The sequence below is a fragment of the Amia ocellicauda genome, chromosome 9, assembly GCF_036373705.1.
Source record: "Amia ocellicauda isolate fAmiCal2 chromosome 9, fAmiCal2.hap1, whole genome shotgun sequence".
Lineage (NCBI taxonomy): Eukaryota > Metazoa > Chordata > Actinopteri > Amiiformes > Amiidae > Amia > Amia ocellicauda.
In genome coordinates this window covers 27170880-27190927 of record NC_089858.1, presented here as the reverse complement: position 1 = coordinate 27190927, position 20048 = coordinate 27170880, and the positions used below count along the sequence as shown (strand labels likewise).

Genomic DNA, 20048 nt, shown 5'->3' with positions numbered 1-20048 from the left:
TCAGTCCCATGTTTTTTCTTTTTCACCAGTCAGAACACTACAGGGCTTCAGAGCAACTTGAAATCCATTCATGAATTCAGATTCCTTGGGGAGGAGTCCTGTAATGTATACCACTGTAGTTGAAAATATTTACACCTTTCATTTGAAACAATGTTATTTGATGATTCATTTAATTATTTGTATGGCTTCAAATGATTTCAAATGAGTGTGTATAGTATGAATACTTTCACACACAACTGTATATTGGTAGTTTGGAGTACAGTTGGGTTTTATATGGCTTCTGGTAGAATACCATAAAAACACAAAAATCTCTCTAATCAGCAAAGGAATAGAAAGGCCTAGGTTCAGATTTTAGTCTGTGCTTCCTTATGAGTTATTATGATTATTTATTTCCTAGCAGACGGCCTTATCCAAGGAAACTTCCTTATCTCCATCCATCAGACTTTATCAATCAACTGCAGGATCATTAGCCATAACTCACCATGCTGGCCAGACAGGTTGGCGAGTTACATATGATATGGATTATGCTTTTACCTCTTGACTTTCAAATATGACCTTGATGCCTTTCAGTGATCTATGGGGTTTCTAGGAATCAACTATCAGACAAAACATGAATGCAAACAAATTAGCAACACTTTGCAGGCCCTTTCAAACATGCAATAGCCTCTTGTTAATAGAGAGTTAATAGAGATCAGTTGAACCAAATCTGATAATTCAATAAAACATTTTGCTGTAAGCTTTGAGTATAATGAGCCATTATAATAAACAAGACCAAATGAAAATAAAATATAGCATGACAATATACTCCCAAAATTACTTAAATGCATGACTGAAAGAATTCAAAGTGCTGTAAACTATCTAATCAGAAAACACAAGCCTTGAATACACAAACAAATGGTGCAATGGGTGGAAAAAATGTTTCTTAAATTTAAGCTTTTAATGTTGAGACAGATTAGCTGAGACGGGACAGGTTATGGCACTAAAGGCAGGGGCATACAGTGGCTATAGGAAGTATTAACCCACCTTGGACTTTTTTAACATTTTGTTGTATTAAACCTGAAAAACCCAACCTAGTCAATACTTAGGCTAGAGACTTTTCTTTGTGAAACAGGTAATGAAAAATTAACACACTGAAATGTCTTGGTTAGAGAAGTATTCACTCCCCCAACTCAATACTTAGTAGAACCACCTTTGGCAGCAACTACAGATGTGAGTCTGTTGGGGTAAATCTATATCAGGTTTGCAAATTTAGATTATGCAATATTTGTCCATTCTTCTTGGCAAAATTGTTCAAGCTCTGTCAAGTTGGATGGGGATCGTTGGTGGGCAGCAATCTTCAAGTCTTGCCACAGACTCTCAATCGGATTAAAGCCCAGACTTTGACTGGGCCACTCTAGGACATTCACTTCAAGTCACTCTAGTGTAGTTTTGGCTGGGGTCATCATCCTGCTGGAAGGTGAATCTCCTTCACAGTCTTAGGTGTTTTGAAGACTGAAGCAGGTGTGTTGGGTTTGTGCCAGACATAATGCTTTGCATTTAGGCCAGATAGTTTTTTACAGGCCTTTTTTGTTTCATCGGACCACCAAACCTTTGGCCACTTTTCCATATAGGAAACATTTGTGGAGTAACTGAGCTATTGTTGACATGTGGACAGTTTCTTCAAATCAGCCATGGAACGCGGCAGGTCTTTCACAGTTGTCATTGGCCTCTTGGTGGCTTCTCTGACCAATGCCCTTCTTACACAGATGCTCAGTTTGGGAGGACGGCCTGCTCTATGCATATTCTGGGTGGTGGTGTATACCTTCTACTTCTTAATGATCGACCTGACTGTGCTCCAAGGGATATTCAATGCACAACTCTGGGACCTTACAGAGACAGGTGTATTTAACCAGAGTCATATGAGACACAGAATGGAAAACAGATTCCATTCGACTTATTGTGTGAATTCTAAAGGTAATTGGTTGCACCTAATCTTATTTAGGAGTCTCGTAGCAAAGGGGGTGAGTAGTCATGTAATGAAGACTTTTCTGGTTTTTATTTTGTAATTGACTTGTGTTTTTCAACCCCCATCTTTTCCCACATTAAAAATGTGGAGTAAGTTGTGTAAATCCGAAAGAAAAATACCATTTAAATGCATCGAATTATTACATTAAACTAAAAGGATTTACAAAAACAGGCTGGGGAGTCACTAACAGAAAGCCAGTGCCCTTTATGTCGAGCATGTTTTGTGTATGCAGCTGTTATTTCGACTTTTTGTTATTTTCAGCTTTTTGCTTTATCTCCTTGTGATACACTATATAGTGGTGTTTCCCAGCAATCTGATAACGTAGCACAGTCCATACATGGAGTAAAGGAAGTGCACAGGAGCACAACACTCAGTTCACAAGTGAGAGAACAGCTGAAACTAATGTGGTATTTCATTAGGAGACTTTGTTTAAAGGATGTCAACCTAAAGACACAATGTTCTGTACTATAAAATGGGAAAGTGCAGCTTAAAACAGTCTACACCCCAAAATATATTGTATACTGTGTAAAATGTGATTAGGCTTCACTGGATTATGTAACTGAGTCTCCATCCTACCAGATACTCAGTGGAGTAAGGCAGGATCAGAAAGGCTCACTTCAGGTATACCTTGAAAGCTGGAAAACATCAGCTGAGCAGTTCAGGTTTGCAGGGCAACATGAAGACGTGAGAACTGTAGTGGATTAAGCAGTAGGATGCAGTTTGCACAGCTTGTTGCAAACTATAGTATGAGGGGGAACAAAAACTACCCTGATCATGAATTCGATTAAGACAATATACTTCCCATTCCACCCAAACATGGGCATGTCGATTTGGGCTCTTTGACACAGTGCACACGAGTTTTATTAATTACTATTAGACCCGTTCACACTTAAGATTTATCATATGTGAACGGTGTCATAGATTTAGGCGCGTCACAACTAGTCCGGCTTTTCGACCCGGCCTAACGCGGCCGAACTGTGACTGTGACGGTGACGGTGACGCGCCGGTGGAAAGCGTCAGCGTGTGACGCAACTCAAGCCCCGCCCCCAGAGAATAAACCCAATAAACGCGGGCAGCGACACAGCTGCACTGCAGGACAGTGTTGTCTCTATTGTTTCAATGTCAGATCGATCTGTAGCCTTAAATGTACTGATCCATTTCTCTAGCTCACATCTTTATATATATTATACAAGTCTAGGCTAAGTAATGAGTTCAAACTACTCGGTCGATTAAAATAAAAGTGTGTAGCTGGTAAACTTGCTATTGTTTGTTCTTGTACTAAGTATGATTGAAGTCTGAAATTTAACAGCATGCATTTTACACGTGGAAATTGCATTGTGACATTGTGAACGGGACCATAACTTTATTAATTATCCGAATTTTGCATTAAAACAATTTTAATCGAAGCAGGTTTCCATTCAAATCAGTGCATTTTAATACGAGACTAGTTGTTTACTATACAATCCGAAATGCGATTATTTTGAGCTGAGCAGTACAATCTCAAATGCCGGCGTTAGGAGACAACTGGGCCGATGCAGAAATGAAAGCGCGGTTTACAATGAGGATGAAGATGAAGTTTAAACAGAAAGCGCAGGAACTGCAGCGCTGCTGTGATGTGACCACAGACGCGTCACAGAGGCTGCTTCCATGCACACGATTTACTGTGATTTAATGCAGATGTGCTAATAGAGGTGCTTCGCTTTCGGGTGGATTGTAACAGCACTTTTAGACTTGCAGAACCGAAGATAGACATTTGAAAAGGGAAATATATGAATTGGATTCCCAATTGAACCAGCACATTTTTCATTATTTTAGAAAGCTTCGGCTGCAAAGGGTAAGATTACTTTCAAATAAAATATAGAACCGAACAATAGCCAATCAATATTAATAAGTTGTGATTATAAATACAGCGCATACACCTGTAAGCAGAGCTAATGTCCTGCGTCACTGGTTTGTTTGAGCAGATGTTTTTTCCCGGCATGCATTTCGTTTAGGCCGCCCTTTCGCCGCATATGTGACGCACTGAGGCTCCTAAACCCGCAAGTGTGAACGGGGTGTCTGAAAAAAGCCGGACTAAATTTGAGGGGCCTAATAAGTGTGAACGGGGTCTTATTTTAGTAGTATTTATTTTAAGCACTTTTATTGCTTAAAACACAGCATAATGACCCTCATATATCGTACAGCTAGTATTTTTAAATGAATATAATTAAAACACAAACAAATACAAAAAAATGCACTGTCCACACATTACATTTGTCATTTCAATATCTGATGTGAGTACGAGTATATTACAATACAAAAAATGGCTAGTTTAAAATTTCAGAGCAAATTAATGAAAAGAAGTACAGTGCAGTAAACATCACATACTCACAGATTTTGAAATGTGACTTTCCTTTGTTCTTATTACAAATCGGATTAATGCAGAAAAATTGCGTTTAATACCCTGCAGGCGTGGTGTGCTAGCAAGTCTCTTTCTGTAAGACATCTACAGTCCCTGCCCCTAGCCGGCACAATATAAACTGCTACTTCCACAGTCACCACGCTGTTGTTGTTGTTTTGATTTTTGTGTTGTATGTTTGTTTTAGCCGTCATGCCAGTGTATATAATTATTATTAATAAAACACGTCTCTATGTTTGAATTAACTGCTTCCACTACCGCTCGCCTGAAATAACATCCTGTCAAACTTATTTTTTCTGTCGGTGGGACAATTTGCTGTCGCTTGCGGGGCTGATGTGGCTGCCAGTTGAAGAGGCCTGCTCTACCTCCCTTCGCCTTTCTCCCTCCTTGTTTGAAGAACAATCCTTCACTATTTAGATCATTTATAATCCACCACTTCATGTTTTTATTTATCAGCATGCACATCTGTATACTTAATCGCCACAATCTACACATAAACAGATGACTCAGAGAGGCTTGATTTTATGTTGTCTGGTTCGACAGCAAAATAAATTTGAGTTCCTCCCGTTTTGCTCATACACTCCGGACCATCCGTTTCCAATCATGCGGCATAAAGCAGTGATGAGATCAGCCACAGGTTCAATCTCAGACCCTCCTGTTTTTCACTTTAATTTGTGAGCTTCCATTCTAAATAACTCAGAAACCTTATACTACTGCAGAAAGGAAAATCACTCCATCAAAACTGTCTGTCTGATACAAGAGGTAAAGAAACTGGATGTTTACCCCCTTTTTTAGTTGTTCCTTGCGCAACCTCTTCTTGGGGGAGAAGTTCTCCAAATTTAAATGATTAGGACCAGTTGATGGATCGAAAGTGCTGTTAAATATAGCACACATTTTTCCATGACAGATCAGTAGTGTGGAAAAGTTGCCACTTCTTTTCTCAGCTTTTATTAATAAAAAGCACCGAATAAATACTTGAAAACAACAACCGAAGTAACCGCCAGCTGGCCTAATGTTGCGCCTCTTCAGTTAGGATTTGGCTTGGGGAGCTAATGATGAAACCAGTTCTGGGGGCCCCATGCATCTCCAGGGACGGCAACTAATAAATATCTTAAGGCTTTGGAAAAACGGCTATCCCCATACAGTCAGATACGAACCAATGGGTCATTTTTCTACAGTAATAAGAACACAAACTTGTAGTTCAAAGACTATTGAAGGATTGCCTATAGAGTCTGCAGCGTTTCAGGGTTGCTTATCCCAAGGAGTCTGAGCTTTGGGAGGCCAGAGGAAAAAAAAGAATTGCATGTGAACGTCCATGAGTTCATTGTCACGGTTTATTTGAAGTGGAACTTGTGGCCCTGCTAGATCCACCCAACAAGAGAGGCTACAAATACTTCCATAACCGTGACTAACAGCTTCTATTAGTATTGCACAGAATTCATTATTTATAAACAGTTATAAACCGTTAGCTGCTGGTGGAGAGAGATTTAGCACTGGAGACTGGAAAACTTCGACAGAGGAAGCACTTGAAGGATTTCAGAAATAAATTACCTCTTTAAATATGTTTTAAATGGTCAGGCATGATTTCCAATTGGAAGAACCCTGATAAAAATGTTCTGGCTGCCATATTAGGTCTCTTGCCTTTTTCCATCTCTGTGTTCGTTTCATATTTCACATCTCTGATAAAGAGGAATCTTCTGACCATCTGAATTGTAGAATGCCATTGTATAGGCTAATGTATTTGGCTGTTGCTTGAGTCAGTTTATTCAACTCTATTTGCTAAAATGGAGTCGTTCTCATCCAGAAATCTGCATCGATACCAAACAAGCTGGGAATCTCGTCTCGACCAAAGTTATTGGATGATTTAATGTGAGCTTGATGGGGTAATAAAATCCTCCTTTGTGCTACCTCAAAATGTAGAGTTGGCAAGCTGAATCTACATCCCAGGGTGACACTGAATCATTTGCAAGGCTTCAGAAAAACATTGCAATGCAACTTTTAGCTCAGAAAGACACCCCGAAGCACGGCAGGCACCATGGCAGGGCATATATTTTTCTATATCCTGCAACTTTCACTTTACATAGACACATACACAGTAAACTACAGAAACCATAACGATCAGAGATATCAGGAAAGAGTCTGGCAGTCACGGTGAATTTACAATCTGCAAGGCATTTGTTTATATTACTTTTCACATCTCGTTATACACAAAGACAGACAGATAGGATATAGAACTGGTAACTGTTGTTGGTCTGGTTTCAGCAAGGAAAGAGCTTTATCAAGGGAAACCTAATCATCACTGCATGGCAAGCAGGACTGCATAAGGACCTGATATCACACTGAATGCTCTGAAGTGCCCCCTAAAGCACTACTACAGATTTCCAAGGATGGGAACCGTAACTGTTAGAAATGCATATTTCTCAATCTGCAAAGGCACGCAAAAAATGTGCTTCTAGACAACTGGGACCTAAACAAATGTTAATACAATTAGGCAGCTTGCTGATTTTCACATTGTCTAATCAATAGAAGAGTCTGTGTTTTAACACATGCCCACAACACCACTTGAAAGAACAATAAGTCATATATTGTCACAAGCACATAAATGGCTTCCACACATGGCAGTCATTTTCAGATTCTTGCATCCATGCAACCAGTTACATTTCATAATTGTTTAGGTAATTATTATTATCCTGTGAATGTTTTTTGTAAATTTTTTCTTTTCATTTTTTTTTCGGGGGGGATTTTAGTTTACCTCAAAACACAAAACAGACACTGGTTCTTGATTCCCATTGAAAGTCTTGCAATACCACAAGCTGAGATGATGTTTTCTGTTTACATTTATTCCCACTTCAATGGAGAATTTCAAAAATACAAGATGGTAACCTCAAATGACCAATGGCCTAAAATTCTGCAAAAATGTATCGCTTTCAACAGGCTGTAATACTGAGTTATTGTAATTACATGTTAGACTTTTACCATTTACTACAAAACTGCATTAGAATGCATTGTCAGTGATGCATAAGACACCAGGATGTTACATTTTCTTCTATTTATTTGGTTACAACTGAGAAACTACTGCATACAAATCTTTGTTAAATAGATATATATAAAACATTGGGGGGATTTGCAATTAAGTGTGTGATTTGCTTTCTTTTGTAGTTACATCTCTTTGTAGAAACAATATATATTTACTATATATATTTAAGTAGACCCTCCCTAAAAGTTGAAAAAAGGGTCACTATCTAGTCATGCAAGTATGATTGCAACCAGTGTGCATTACAGATGGAAACCTCCAAGTTGGAAGCTCTTCTCATTTTGCTTTTAAAATGTGGGAATAAGATCATCATATTGCTGAGATTAATCAGTCTGATATTTTTTTGGTGACACATATTCCCTTAAATAGAACTCGTATAAAGTATAAAGTCCAAACATGTGTGTAATACCGAATCACAGTTCTGATGACTCCATAGCCACTAAATGTTGTTTAGGAAAAAGGAAAAAAATAAGAAAGAAAGAAAAGTACATCATTTCAAAATGTCTTTGAAACAAAATATTCCATTCATAAGGAAATAATTAAAGAATTTGCAGATAAAAGACCCAAGAACACTTAACTATTTATTATGGTTTATTTCAAAGGCAAATTAATGTGAATTTTGATTCACCCTAATCAGACCAAGCACAACCAACAGACCACCATTTTTCATCATTACAGCATCTTATAAATCTGCCTCACAGAAAGCGTCTGCTCGAGCTAATGTGATTAAATAACAGTAGGCAGAAAAGTCTAAATTGACTACTTGGAAAGGACTACAAACCCATAATTTATGGTATAATCAACAATGCATAACTGAGAGAATATAATAAGGCTGCAGAGTGATTAACAAGCTCTGGTAATCCACTGTAAAAATCACCAGACACTATGCACACCAGATTGTGCCTCTTATGAGTCTCTTCTCAAAGCTGGGCTGTTTCATGACACAAAATACTATGAAAGACTTAAGAAATAGGCTTGACATTTCACCTACTAAGTATAAAGCACCCTGGTCTAGACATTCACATTTGCATATTTATAAATCACCCAGAACTGAGTTTCAGAATGTAAAACTGCTCACATGGACACAGTATCCTAGGTATTACAAGAAAACTGATTATATTATGAGTTTCTTGGAAAAGTGGACATAAGGCCAATAATTTACTTTTAATTACATCATTCATATGTGTTTATTTTTTTCCTCACTCTTGATTTCAATATTGGTTACTTTTTAATATAAATAAATACATATTTCTGAAATGCATGTTTTTTCTTTTTGCTGACTAGACTACACTGGTTTTGGTTTATCAAATTAAGTGTTCATAGAACTGGTCCTCCCCCCAAAATATATATCATTCCACTACAGTACAACAAATGGCCATCCAAAACTCAGGTTTCCAAATTCAGTCAAGGCTTTTGCGGCTATTTGGTTTGGTGACAGCAGACCTTTTCCAAATGTTTAATAAAACAGATAATTATTTCCATTTTGTGTTTATCCACATCTAGGATCCAGAAAGAAATAAGATTTTACAAAATACGATACAGGGAAAAAGGACAGAACTTTTAAGGCTGCTGTGATTAACTGGTGGGAAAGGCAAATACTTGCACAGGATTCAATTTTTCAGAAAGGGGTTTTCCATTTTAGTTTGTGGAAGTGGGTAAAAAGCTAGCTAGTCATTCATTGGCACATCAGCACACAAGTATAGCAAGGAAAACTATAAACATCTGAGATCTAAACATGCTTTTCTTTTGTCACCTTAGCAGTATTTGAACCCAGGACTTTGCAAGCAAGCACCTTAAAAGTGTAGGGAACAACATCAAACAATGAACTCATGCAGTCATAGACTTGTCCACCATCCCTTGATTAATTTGAGAAGCTTTTTGACAAAACAAACATGTAGGAACTCATGGAGGAGGAGGGTTCAACATGTGAAAGACAGAGCCCATAAACGAAGTGAAGAAATGCAGAGGTTTACTGGAAACTATCAGCTAAAAGGAGCTCAGAACCTACCTGTGAAATCCCTAGCTTATGCCAGCACAAAGTCACATTAGTGGAAACCAATCAGGACTGACTCAAAACAAGGAAGCTTTAAGTGGAAGTGGCACACAGGGAGACACCACTGTCTGCTAAGAGCTGTAGAGTGAGAATAAATTACTTCTCTCCAAGGCTGAAATTATGTAAAGTTGTCATGGATCCCCGTAATATATCACCGCAGTAGAAGGAGGCCTCTATATGGGATTTGACTGCTGTAATCCATTCTGCCCCTGTCTGAGACAGGAAGGAGGATGTCCACCTCATTGGTCAGTGTGCTCAACAGAGCTGGGAGGCCTGCAGGAGGTCTGGAGGAAACCCCTGAAGAAACACTTCCACACACACAAATAACGCAAGGCTGCTTCTAAGTAGGGCTGGGCGATATGACTAAAAATAATATCTCGATTGGGCAATGCATAATATATATCTCGATATTTCTTTCTTTTTTTTTTTTTTTTTTTCTTTTTTCCAATCAAGCTACAAAATAAAACCAGACGTTAGCAGCAGATCCTTTAAGTACTGTAAGTTGCGAGGTGGGACCTCCATGGATCGGACTTGTTTGTCCAGTACATCCCACAGATGCTCGATTGGATTGAGATCTGGGGAATTTGGAGGCCAAGTCAACACCTTGAACTTGTGATTCATCAGACCAGGCCACCTTCTTCCATTGCTCCGTAGTCCAGTTCTGATGCTCACGTGGCCATTGTAGGCGCTTTCGGCAGTGGACAGGGGTCAGCATGGGCACCCTGACTGGTCTGCGGCTACGCAGCCCCATACGTAACAAACTGCGATGCACTGTGTGTTCTGACACCTTTCTATCAGAACCAGCATTCACTTTTTCAGCAATTTGAACTACAGTAGCTCGTCTGTTGGATCAGACCACACGGGCCAGCCTTCGCTCCCCCCTTGCATCAATTAGCCTTGGCCACCCATGACCCTGTCCTGTTCACCGCTTTTCCTTCCTTGGACCACTTTTGATACATTACTGACCACTGCAGACCGGGAAAACCCCACAAGAGCTGCGGTTTTGGAGATGCTCTGACCCAGTCGTATAGCCATCACAATTTGGACAAGTCGCTCAGATCCTTACGCTTGCCCATTTTCCCTGCTTCTAACACATCAACTGCCTAATATATCCCACCCACTGACAGGTGCCATGATAACGAGATTATCAGTGTTATTCACTTCACCTGTCAGTGGGCATAATGTTATGGCTGATCGGTGTATATACACAGTGTGATTTACTGTCACATAATAACAATAACACAAGTAATAGTAATCAAGCAACACATGCGCTGTAAAATGGTATAGATTGAGATAGATTTACCACAGCCGGGTTTATAGTGGCGCTAGACACTAGGTACATTTCTTCTCTGACTGTCACGTTTCGATTCTGCTTACCGGTACAGCACGTGTTAATACAAAATAGTTATAATAATAATAATAATAATAAAAACTGTTGTACCACTTCAACATCTTAATAAAAAGAAAATGAAACTTTCTGCATCTGTTTGCATTGCTTTCCAATTTATTAAAATGCAAACACACTTTATTATTCTTCAATTTTATACTAATTATATACATCTAAATTAGCAGGGGTCGGGGGTGCTTGCAGATCGAGTTCAGCCCGGCGACGAAAGCGGGGCGGAACTTGCGCTTGAGCATTAAAGTATCTTTTGGTTATTTTGGTTATTCTGTGTCAAGTTCACTCTCCTCCATGTCTGGTTGTGTTTCTGATGCACATTTCTCACCTGCATCAAGCACGTGTGGAAGAGCCGGGAAGAATGCAAATGACAAAAAATATTGCTGTAAAGAGTGGGATTAGCGACGCAATGAAATACACGATAGAGCATAATATGAAACGATAGACGTTTTTCTATCGTCACATGATATATATCGTAATATCGCACAGCCCTACTTCTAAGTGAACTTGTCCATAAATGACACAACTCAGCCATGTAGAATGAACACAGCTCATACACTGCAAACACGGTCACTATCAACTCCCATAATTAACAGTTTTTGTATCTCTTTTCGGACAAATTATTATTACACTATAACACAATTTTTGTTCCTGGGTAGTAAGTTTTATTTCCTAATTGCTTATGCCTCAGAAGTATAGAAAACGGCTATTATTCCCCACAAACTTTGCTTCTGTGACCAGGACAGTGATATTTTGAAATGTACTGTACCTATTTCCAATGAGAAAATGGGTGAATTTGTGACTTTTCGTTCACATAAAGTCAGAAAAAAACTACATATGAATGCAAATTAACATGTATTCATACTAAAGTAATATAAAAATGATAATTCACAGTGTATTTACAGTATAATCATATAATCTCGAAAAACTACTCACTTATAAATCTTTTTAGAAGTTCCTGTATCAGGAACAAAAAACACAGTGTTATTATACTGTTTGTGTTTTATTTTTAGGTAAAACTGATAGTACACAGGTCAGACATCAACACATATTCCTGACAACTTTACCTTCTGCAAAATATGGCCAAGATCCCAGCGAAAGTGTTTTCTAATGTTTTATCTGCTGTAAGATAAGGCTCTTGTGCTCATTGAAATACATTAGGCTTTAAGTAAACAAAAGGACATTTTTCACTCAACTACAGGTGTGGAGCTCAAATCTACACATCCCACATGGATTTCATGAGCTTGATGAGCAATTCTGTTGTTGTTCAATTCAATATTACTTGACCCTGCACCGGAGGAATGTTTAATTAAACAGTACAGCTGAATCCCCTTCAAAGTAGAGTTTTGTCAGACTGAAAGTACGAGCAAAATCATCCAGCTGTTTCATTGTTTTAAGGACCACCAAGTTGCGGTTTACGGAAGAGTACGGATTTGATGCATTACACTGCTGTAAATACATTTCTCCCAGTGCAGCAGGAAGAGAATAAGCAAAACAAACAAAAAAAAACAAACACTGTCAGTGTTAATTTTTGGTAGAGTTAAATCCTTCTGCCGGAAAGACAAGATCTACTTTGGCGAACTAGAGTGATCAAAGAGGCAGCGACGGATTGAGAGGTCATCATGTGTTTTACCTAAACATGTTACATTATTTGGCAGGTCATGAGTGAAAAGGAAATGATAGGGTAAATTAGATTTGCCTAACCCACACAGGGCCCTGTCTGCAAGTCTGAGTGAAGCAGTTTATTTTTATTTTTATCCTGATCCAATCTCAGCCTAACTTTGGCTTTTTATTCATTTTTTTGAAGTTCAAAATAAAATAAAAAACAAAGGTAACAATTTAACAAGTGCCTACAGCTACTGTATGCTGGAATGGAGTTCTGTATTATTCAGACACAAAATCAGAGACTTCAATTTAGGTAAGGCTTCATGTGTACAAAATGGGAGACTCAAGAGTAGCAATTGTTAGATTACTAGTGTACACAACCTAGGACACAAATGTATGATTTGTGCAATGAAAATGGCAGACTAGTTAACTTTAATTACATATATATTTTATCCTAGGAGATCCAACTTCCCAGAATTTCAATATGCTTGATCTATCTTTCTAAAGGTATTTGAATCCAAATGGTAGAAATGTATTTATGGGATATTGAAAGAGGAATGGATTTATCTAATGTATTTAAAAATGACCAATTTATTAATTTGTTTATACCTTTATTTAACACAATATCTATAATAATTTGAGGATGGATGTTTAATGTTTTGCAAAGCAGAACACTGAACCTTTTCCTTTCCAAAACATTTGTAAAACTTTATACACAATAATATAATATTGTTAGTAAATCTTGTTCCTAATTCTAATTCTAATTCCTTATTGTGTAAAACTAAACAAACAGTTGATCAGGTTCAGGACTTATGTATGTATGGATTAAATTATTCTTTTATGATTCTTCATGATGTGTGGCAATCAAAAAATCTGTCCCAGCCATAAACTAAGTGTGGTTTACCCGCACAATCCCCCATGTCATACCTGGACTGTGGCCGTGTGGTCCGTCACGGGGGCTAACTGGACGTACTGGACCTGGATGTCACTTGCCTGCAGTGGAGACCCCTCCACCCCTGACGCCGATGGGTCAGTGGAGGCCACCGCTATGAGCTGGGCGCCTCGCAGAACCTGCACAGACAAGAGGAGAAACATTTTCAGTTGCAGCCTGACTACCACAGTTTCAGTCCCAGGTAGTATGGTCCTCAGAGGTGCATTTCACTTTTTCAGCTGAACACTTTCTCAAAGTTTCCCTGGAGAACGTGAAACTGTAGAGGGGGTGCTCCGTATACCTTGTTCCCCAAGACACAGCAAGGGTAATGAGCTCCTTTAGCTTAACACCTAACCCATCATTGCTCCTGATGAATCACAATCTGTTTGTTATTTAACTTTGGCACCACAGAACTGCAGTTCCTTGTAAATGTTACACGGAATATGTAAAATATGAATATGAACGACCGAGGATAAAGGCAAAAGCCACATAAACTGACAATCAGAATCTATTATCGTATTTTCCTTGATTGTCCTTGAGATTTTACATATGCCTATAAGAGCTTATATAAAAAAACATAATTACAATATGGGTGAATTTAGATACACATGCAACCTAATCATTCTTATTCTCGAGTGCTTTTTAAGACATGGGCGGTGTATGCACTCTTGCATGAGAACTGCAAGTACCAACACACTGCTGATTTTAATGATTGCACGTTCTGGGATTTGTCCGACAGCGAGCCTGCTTGGTAAAATTGTAAGCTGCCAATAAATTGTACCTCCCAGTTAATTGAACTTTATGGCAAAAATTTGCAGTGCTTTATAATTACCAATTACATTACTTTTCCAGAGGAGAACACAAACCAGCAGTGCTGACAAATTTATTAATGTCAACTCTGTGATTTAGTTTTTGGTGTTGTTGTTTGTTTGATTTATGGACAATGTCCTTGTAGCAGGGTGTTTGTCTTACACGTCGCAGGCTGGTATGTTTAAAGCCACACACTGAGGTCTGATTCAGCCCACACTGCTTTAAGGCTCTCACCATATAAACTGTAACAGACCGTTTTTAAAAATAGGTCTCAGACTTTTAATCAAGATTTCCACAGATCAGCCGATACCACACCTGCAATCAATATGAATCTCTGGGTCATACACTAGGTCATTATGATGAAAGTGGAAATACTGTATATTAAATCCAGCACCATTGGCACTGTGGCATTTTGGAAGACTGACATTAAAGATGAGCCTGCTTTTGAAAATTAGAAGCAGGTGTGTGTGTGTGGGGGGGGGGGGAATCACATTTTGGAATGCCCCCTGATCTCTTTGAGGGAGTGTCAAGCTGAAGTACAGTCTGTACATTGTGTCAGGTTTACAACCATTGTCTAATTACAAGGTATGCTCTTATGACTATACGTGAAAGTATATATTAATCTCCATCTTGAGTTGAAAGAACATTGGGCTGGAATTTTAAATGGCAATTCCATTCCATCCTTGTGGAATAACAGATAACATGCCACGCTTAACGCAGTAAATAGTTCAAAGTAAAGACAAAACACACATAGTCAAATTAAAGAAACCAGTGGGTAAGATTTTGACAGTATGAAATTAACAAACCCAGGGTACTACAGGATTGTGAATTAGATCAATACATTTCTGTGTGTGAATCCCATTGGAAAGACAGACTCTTCAGGGGAAAGAAGTTATTTGGGGATCTCTAAGGAAGGCCTTGTTTTTCTAAGAGAAGCTGATGAAGCCCCAGCCAGGGATGATGAATCTGTGGGATGTCAACATGTCCCAGCCTTAGCCTTGGAGACTACTAGTGCCTCTAATTTGACCCAAAACATGAATGAGTTCTGTATCTTTCCAAGTAACCAGGGGGGCTTCCTGGGGTGTGCAGGGTGTGCTTAAAGTGTCTGACCCATCAGCTTCGGAAACCAGGCACAGGTCAAAGGGCATATTTCGGCAGGTGTTCCATACTTTTTGCCTTGTTCCAGTTGCCTGACTAGTTCTCTGTGCATTGTGTGCATACTCTGGGTGTGCGGAAATCAGTTAATAAAACATGGCTGAAGAACCTGCTGTCCGAATGAATATTTTAAAGATTGGAACATCATACAGCCATACATGACAGAGGTACAAGACCAGAGGAAGATAAACCAAACAGAAGAACAATGGCATTCACGGAGCCACTGCACTGTGTTATAAGTTGACACACTATGGATGTTCTCTCACAATGACCCTTCAAGATGCTGCTTGGTGATGCACCTGAATCAATAAGATCTGCCATAAAAAAACAACAGGCCCAATGATCTGCTTTTACTTGTTACCTTTTGAATGTTTGGATTTTTTGTGTGTTTTCTACTTAGTGTATATTGCATTTAAATCTTGGACTCTTGGATTATCATTATCAACAACAAAACAAATGTAATCCCTTTGGTGCAAACAGACATAATAATTCACATATGTCATAATTTCATATGATGCTTTTCTGTACTTTTGATTATTTTGTTTTGAAGTACCTGGTTGAAAAATATCTGCTTTACTATGCCACGCAATGGTTGAGAAAGAAAACATCTGTATCTGTTTAAGCATAGCTGCCCCATACCATTCTAATAGGTTGTGTTTGAGAGCTTTATTAGCCATGTCATTAGTCACACTAGAATGTACCCACACAAAGAAATCCAAATCCTTGTTTAATCGGATTCTGCAGAAAGTGTTCTAATCCAGTAGTCCTGTCATATAAGCCTCAGTGTTTCTCACATCTCCATACCCGTTTCTCGAGGATAATTTGAGGAATTTGAATGCAACTATATCACTGAGCAAAGGACAATCTGAGAGAAACACTTGCAGCTGAAAGGTAAACTACAAAGAGGCTTGAAAACACAAATCCTCATGTCTTCTGGGTGACCTGCTACCCAATCTCTAGGGTTTGGATTTCACTTTAATCCATATTTTAGGAAGTTGCTGTTGAAATCTACCCAATCCCATCCAGCCTTGCTTTTTTTTCTACTCAAGTAAATCTTTCTCCTCTCAGGCAATTCTCATGACCTGCCCTTGCATTTCAATCTCAGCCTCCCAGGAAGGAACTGCAAACTGAATACACCAACATTTTGAGATCTGTGCTATAGAGACCGGATTTTTAATAAATGAACTTGAGGCCCAGAAGAAGAAATTCAGCAGTTGTGAACAAAAACATGTACCGCCTGTCTTGGATAACCCTAGCAGGACCTACAGCAACATATACATTTGTGACTGCCTAATAATATTTCTGGTGTCTTCTTAAAGAGGCATATTTATATAAGTAGTAGTAGTAAGATATACACCAAAAGCTTAGGATATATTAAAAAAGACTGGAGCTAGCTGTTCATTCGATGATGTTTTGCCTCTCTCTGGTTCTCTTTTGTGCCAAAGGGCTTTTTGAAAAATGGATTCTCAAGGACGCTGCTTGCAAAAATGGATAAAGTTAAACACAACAGGTTTTACTGCAAGATGATGAAAGTAAGACTGAGTCAGTTGTCTCCATCTTTAATTACCTAATCCCCTGCCTTTTCCTTTCATGTATAGTTTCAGTTACAAAATAACCAAAATGTGCCTTTTTTCCAAGGAGAAACCTATAATTAAGAGGGAATGACATTTCAATGTGGGAAACTGATAAGCAGGCTCAAAGAAGCAGGATTACACATAAGCGTTGATAAAGGGCTTTACTGGAAGAAAACTGGAGCCTTAGGGGAAGACTAGGAGCGACGCTTCTGAATGAAATAATCATCTGTGGGATTCCAAATTGCTTCTACCTACTCGTTAGACTTTTATTATAAATTTTGTTAGAAGAGATGTAATATTCTCTTCTACTTTCTTTTTTTCCCAAATGCACCTCCAGGTTTTCTTCTTCCAATCTGGGGCTTCTACTGCTGACCGCTGTGCTTGAATTTACTTGATAAATATTTAATAATACATATGGACAAGGGGAAAAGAAACACGAAAAGAAAAACAAGAAAAGGAAATATTTCCTTGTTATACAAATGAAGTAGAAAGAGCAATACTCTGGGTCTTTCCCAACAGAATTATTATAAGGAGAGAAAAACAATGTGTGTTAATGTCACACAACTGGAAACACACATCATTAGATATAATTCAATTTAATTTTGTTAACTACATATGTATATTGCCCTTGTGTGGTAGAATCAGTGACCTAAGACCATCAGGACTGACCACCGTTCCATTACTTCCTCACAACTCACCTTTTCAGATTGCACCAGATCCTACCACCCACCTCTGCTTCCCAACTTATAAACTGTTATCACCAGCACTGCATTACTAGACACTGCCCAGATCACAAGTACCTTTTGTTGAACTCTCATACAGCCTCCTCAGATTTACTGCAATCTTTCACACCTTTTGCGGAAGTTGCTGCACCTTGCTCCGTATTTCTATTTTACTCTACGACTTTTTACATTGTGCTTTACCCTGGATTTAGTTAAAAAAAAACTCTGCACTATGTACTGGGAGCATAGAAGCTGTGCTGATCTATTAAGTTTTAATTTATTACAATTAATTCTAAAAGTCATGGGGAGACAGCTTAACCAAGTTGGGAGTGTGTGTGCTTTCTATTTCACACTGGAGTGCCAGTGTTTCCATAAAAAATATACTGTATACATTTTTTTTTTTACTGGATGCAGTATTACTGGAAAATATGTCTTATGGTTTAGGAGGTCGGGTAGGTTCTTACAAACATTAGTTCTAGAAATCTGAAGTCTGTCTGTACTACATACAAAAAAATGGATTGTCAGCTTGAAGTGACAATGAAGATATGTTTCAAGAATACAGAATTTCAATACAGATGCCTTTGAAAATGCATCATATATCATAACAACTGAAATGTATACTATTTAATATCCTGAAAGAATGGAAAGAATTCTAACTGCACAAAGTATGTATGTGTGTGGGTGTGTGTTTATACTGTTTCTGTACAAGAGTTTTGCAGAAAAGTCAGAAATGGTAAATGCTTTTTTAAACACAGGAGACATTGTAAATTCCAAAGCTGGCACTGAGCTCCCATGTGGCAGCAGGTACAGTAGGAGGGCAGGACTGCCTGATTTTCATTTCAAAACAAGCCGTGGCTGTGTGAGAACCCAGGAGCCTAATCTCTCTGAAAGAATGAACTCTTTGTGAGGCGCTGAGGGATTCTAGGGACCACCAGTCCAGCTTTGTAACTCTTACCTGTCTATGACCTTAAAGGAACAGAAAGTACAGTCAACCTCCCCGCCCCCCAATAATTCTCTTGAAAGTCAACTTCGCATGTGGAGTCCTTCCATTGAAAACACCCGCCCCGCCCACTTAAGATGCCCAAAATTGCAGCACAGCCAAAGGTAATGAAAGACGAGGGGGTTGTGTGTGTAACGATAGTGGGCATCACAATCATAAAACTACTCATAGCACAGCCTATGTTGTTGAATTGGTTAGTAGTGGGAGGGGGACAAGTGAATTACAGGTGGAGCAGAGAGATTTTGCTTCTAAATTAAATATAGAGGACTACAGGGGCTACCATCTGCTTAAGGTGAGAGAATCTAAGTGACTTCATGGTGTAATCAGCTTTTGAAAATGTCCAGATCAACAAGACTTAAGTCATAAGTAGTCTTTCTAAGGGAAGGTTCTGAAAAGGTCTGTTGCCACAATAAAGTAGGAAGGGTGTTTCACAGAGGAGGAAATTAAACAGTTGCGTTTGCTTCCTAAAAGATGTCAAACATTGAAAAGTTTAAGTGGCGTTAAAAAAAAACTAAAAAACCTGCCCATTATATATATGGTCAGCACCCTTGTGAAACTTTAAGCATGATAAATGTGCATGGCAGTTTCTCACTATCATACTTCCTTTTGCATGTTTTTTCTTTTTCTGATATTTCTTGCTGTCTCTATTCTCTCAAATGGTTTTACCAATGCTTAAACTGAGTTCAGCTGATGATGATAAATCATGCATAACCACCATCGATGCACAGAAAGGCTCTGCAATGACTACCCTTATACTGTAAATGTTTACGAAATAATTATATCACTGTAGTCTAGTAAAAGCAAATCAGTCATTGTATTAAAAAAATAAGCATAGAAAAAGCACAACGGAAAAAAACATGGAGAAAATTGGAAAAGTATTATTATATTTTCTCATGGTAAATGTTTACGAGACTTGGGGCACAGTGACCACAGGGCAAAGACCAGTGCCTACTATAGGATGCCCTAAAATAGATTTTTCACACGGCAGACAGAAACACTGAGATCTTCTATTTTGGGGGGGATTCATTTTCTCTTGGAGAAAGGCCATAAACCTCAATTATGGGTCCCCCTCCACCCAGAATTCCTGACATGCGGCTTTGAAGATCGGAAAATTTGGCCATGTCTCCAGAGACAATCTGGATCTTGCCTCCTGGTAGATGATGGCTTTGAAGGCATTAGGCACTGTGGCGGTGGTTTGTGGCACCACAACAGAGTTTGGGCTCCCAAATGCTAACAATTAAAGTAAATAAAACTACTCCACTACAGCTGGACATTTATAAGTTGCCATGCACATAAGAACAACATTGATCAAAAATGAAGAAAGAAATATGTAGTTCTACTTGATTCTTACACTTTTCTCAA

The 20048-nt window shown here is 38.6% G+C and overlaps 1 protein-coding gene across 1 annotated transcript in view; it reads right to left on the bottom strand.

Moving 5' to 3' along the window:
* banp (BTG3 associated nuclear protein) overlaps positions 1 to 20048 on the bottom strand; it is a 123165-nt gene that overhangs the window by 1456 nt on the left and 101661 nt on the right. The window contains exon 12 of the mRNA XM_066713968.1: positions 13422 to 13565. Within this exon, the coding sequence (XP_066570065.1) occupies positions 13422 to 13565 (144 nt within the window). The remainder of the gene's footprint in view (positions 1 to 13421; positions 13566 to 20048) is intronic.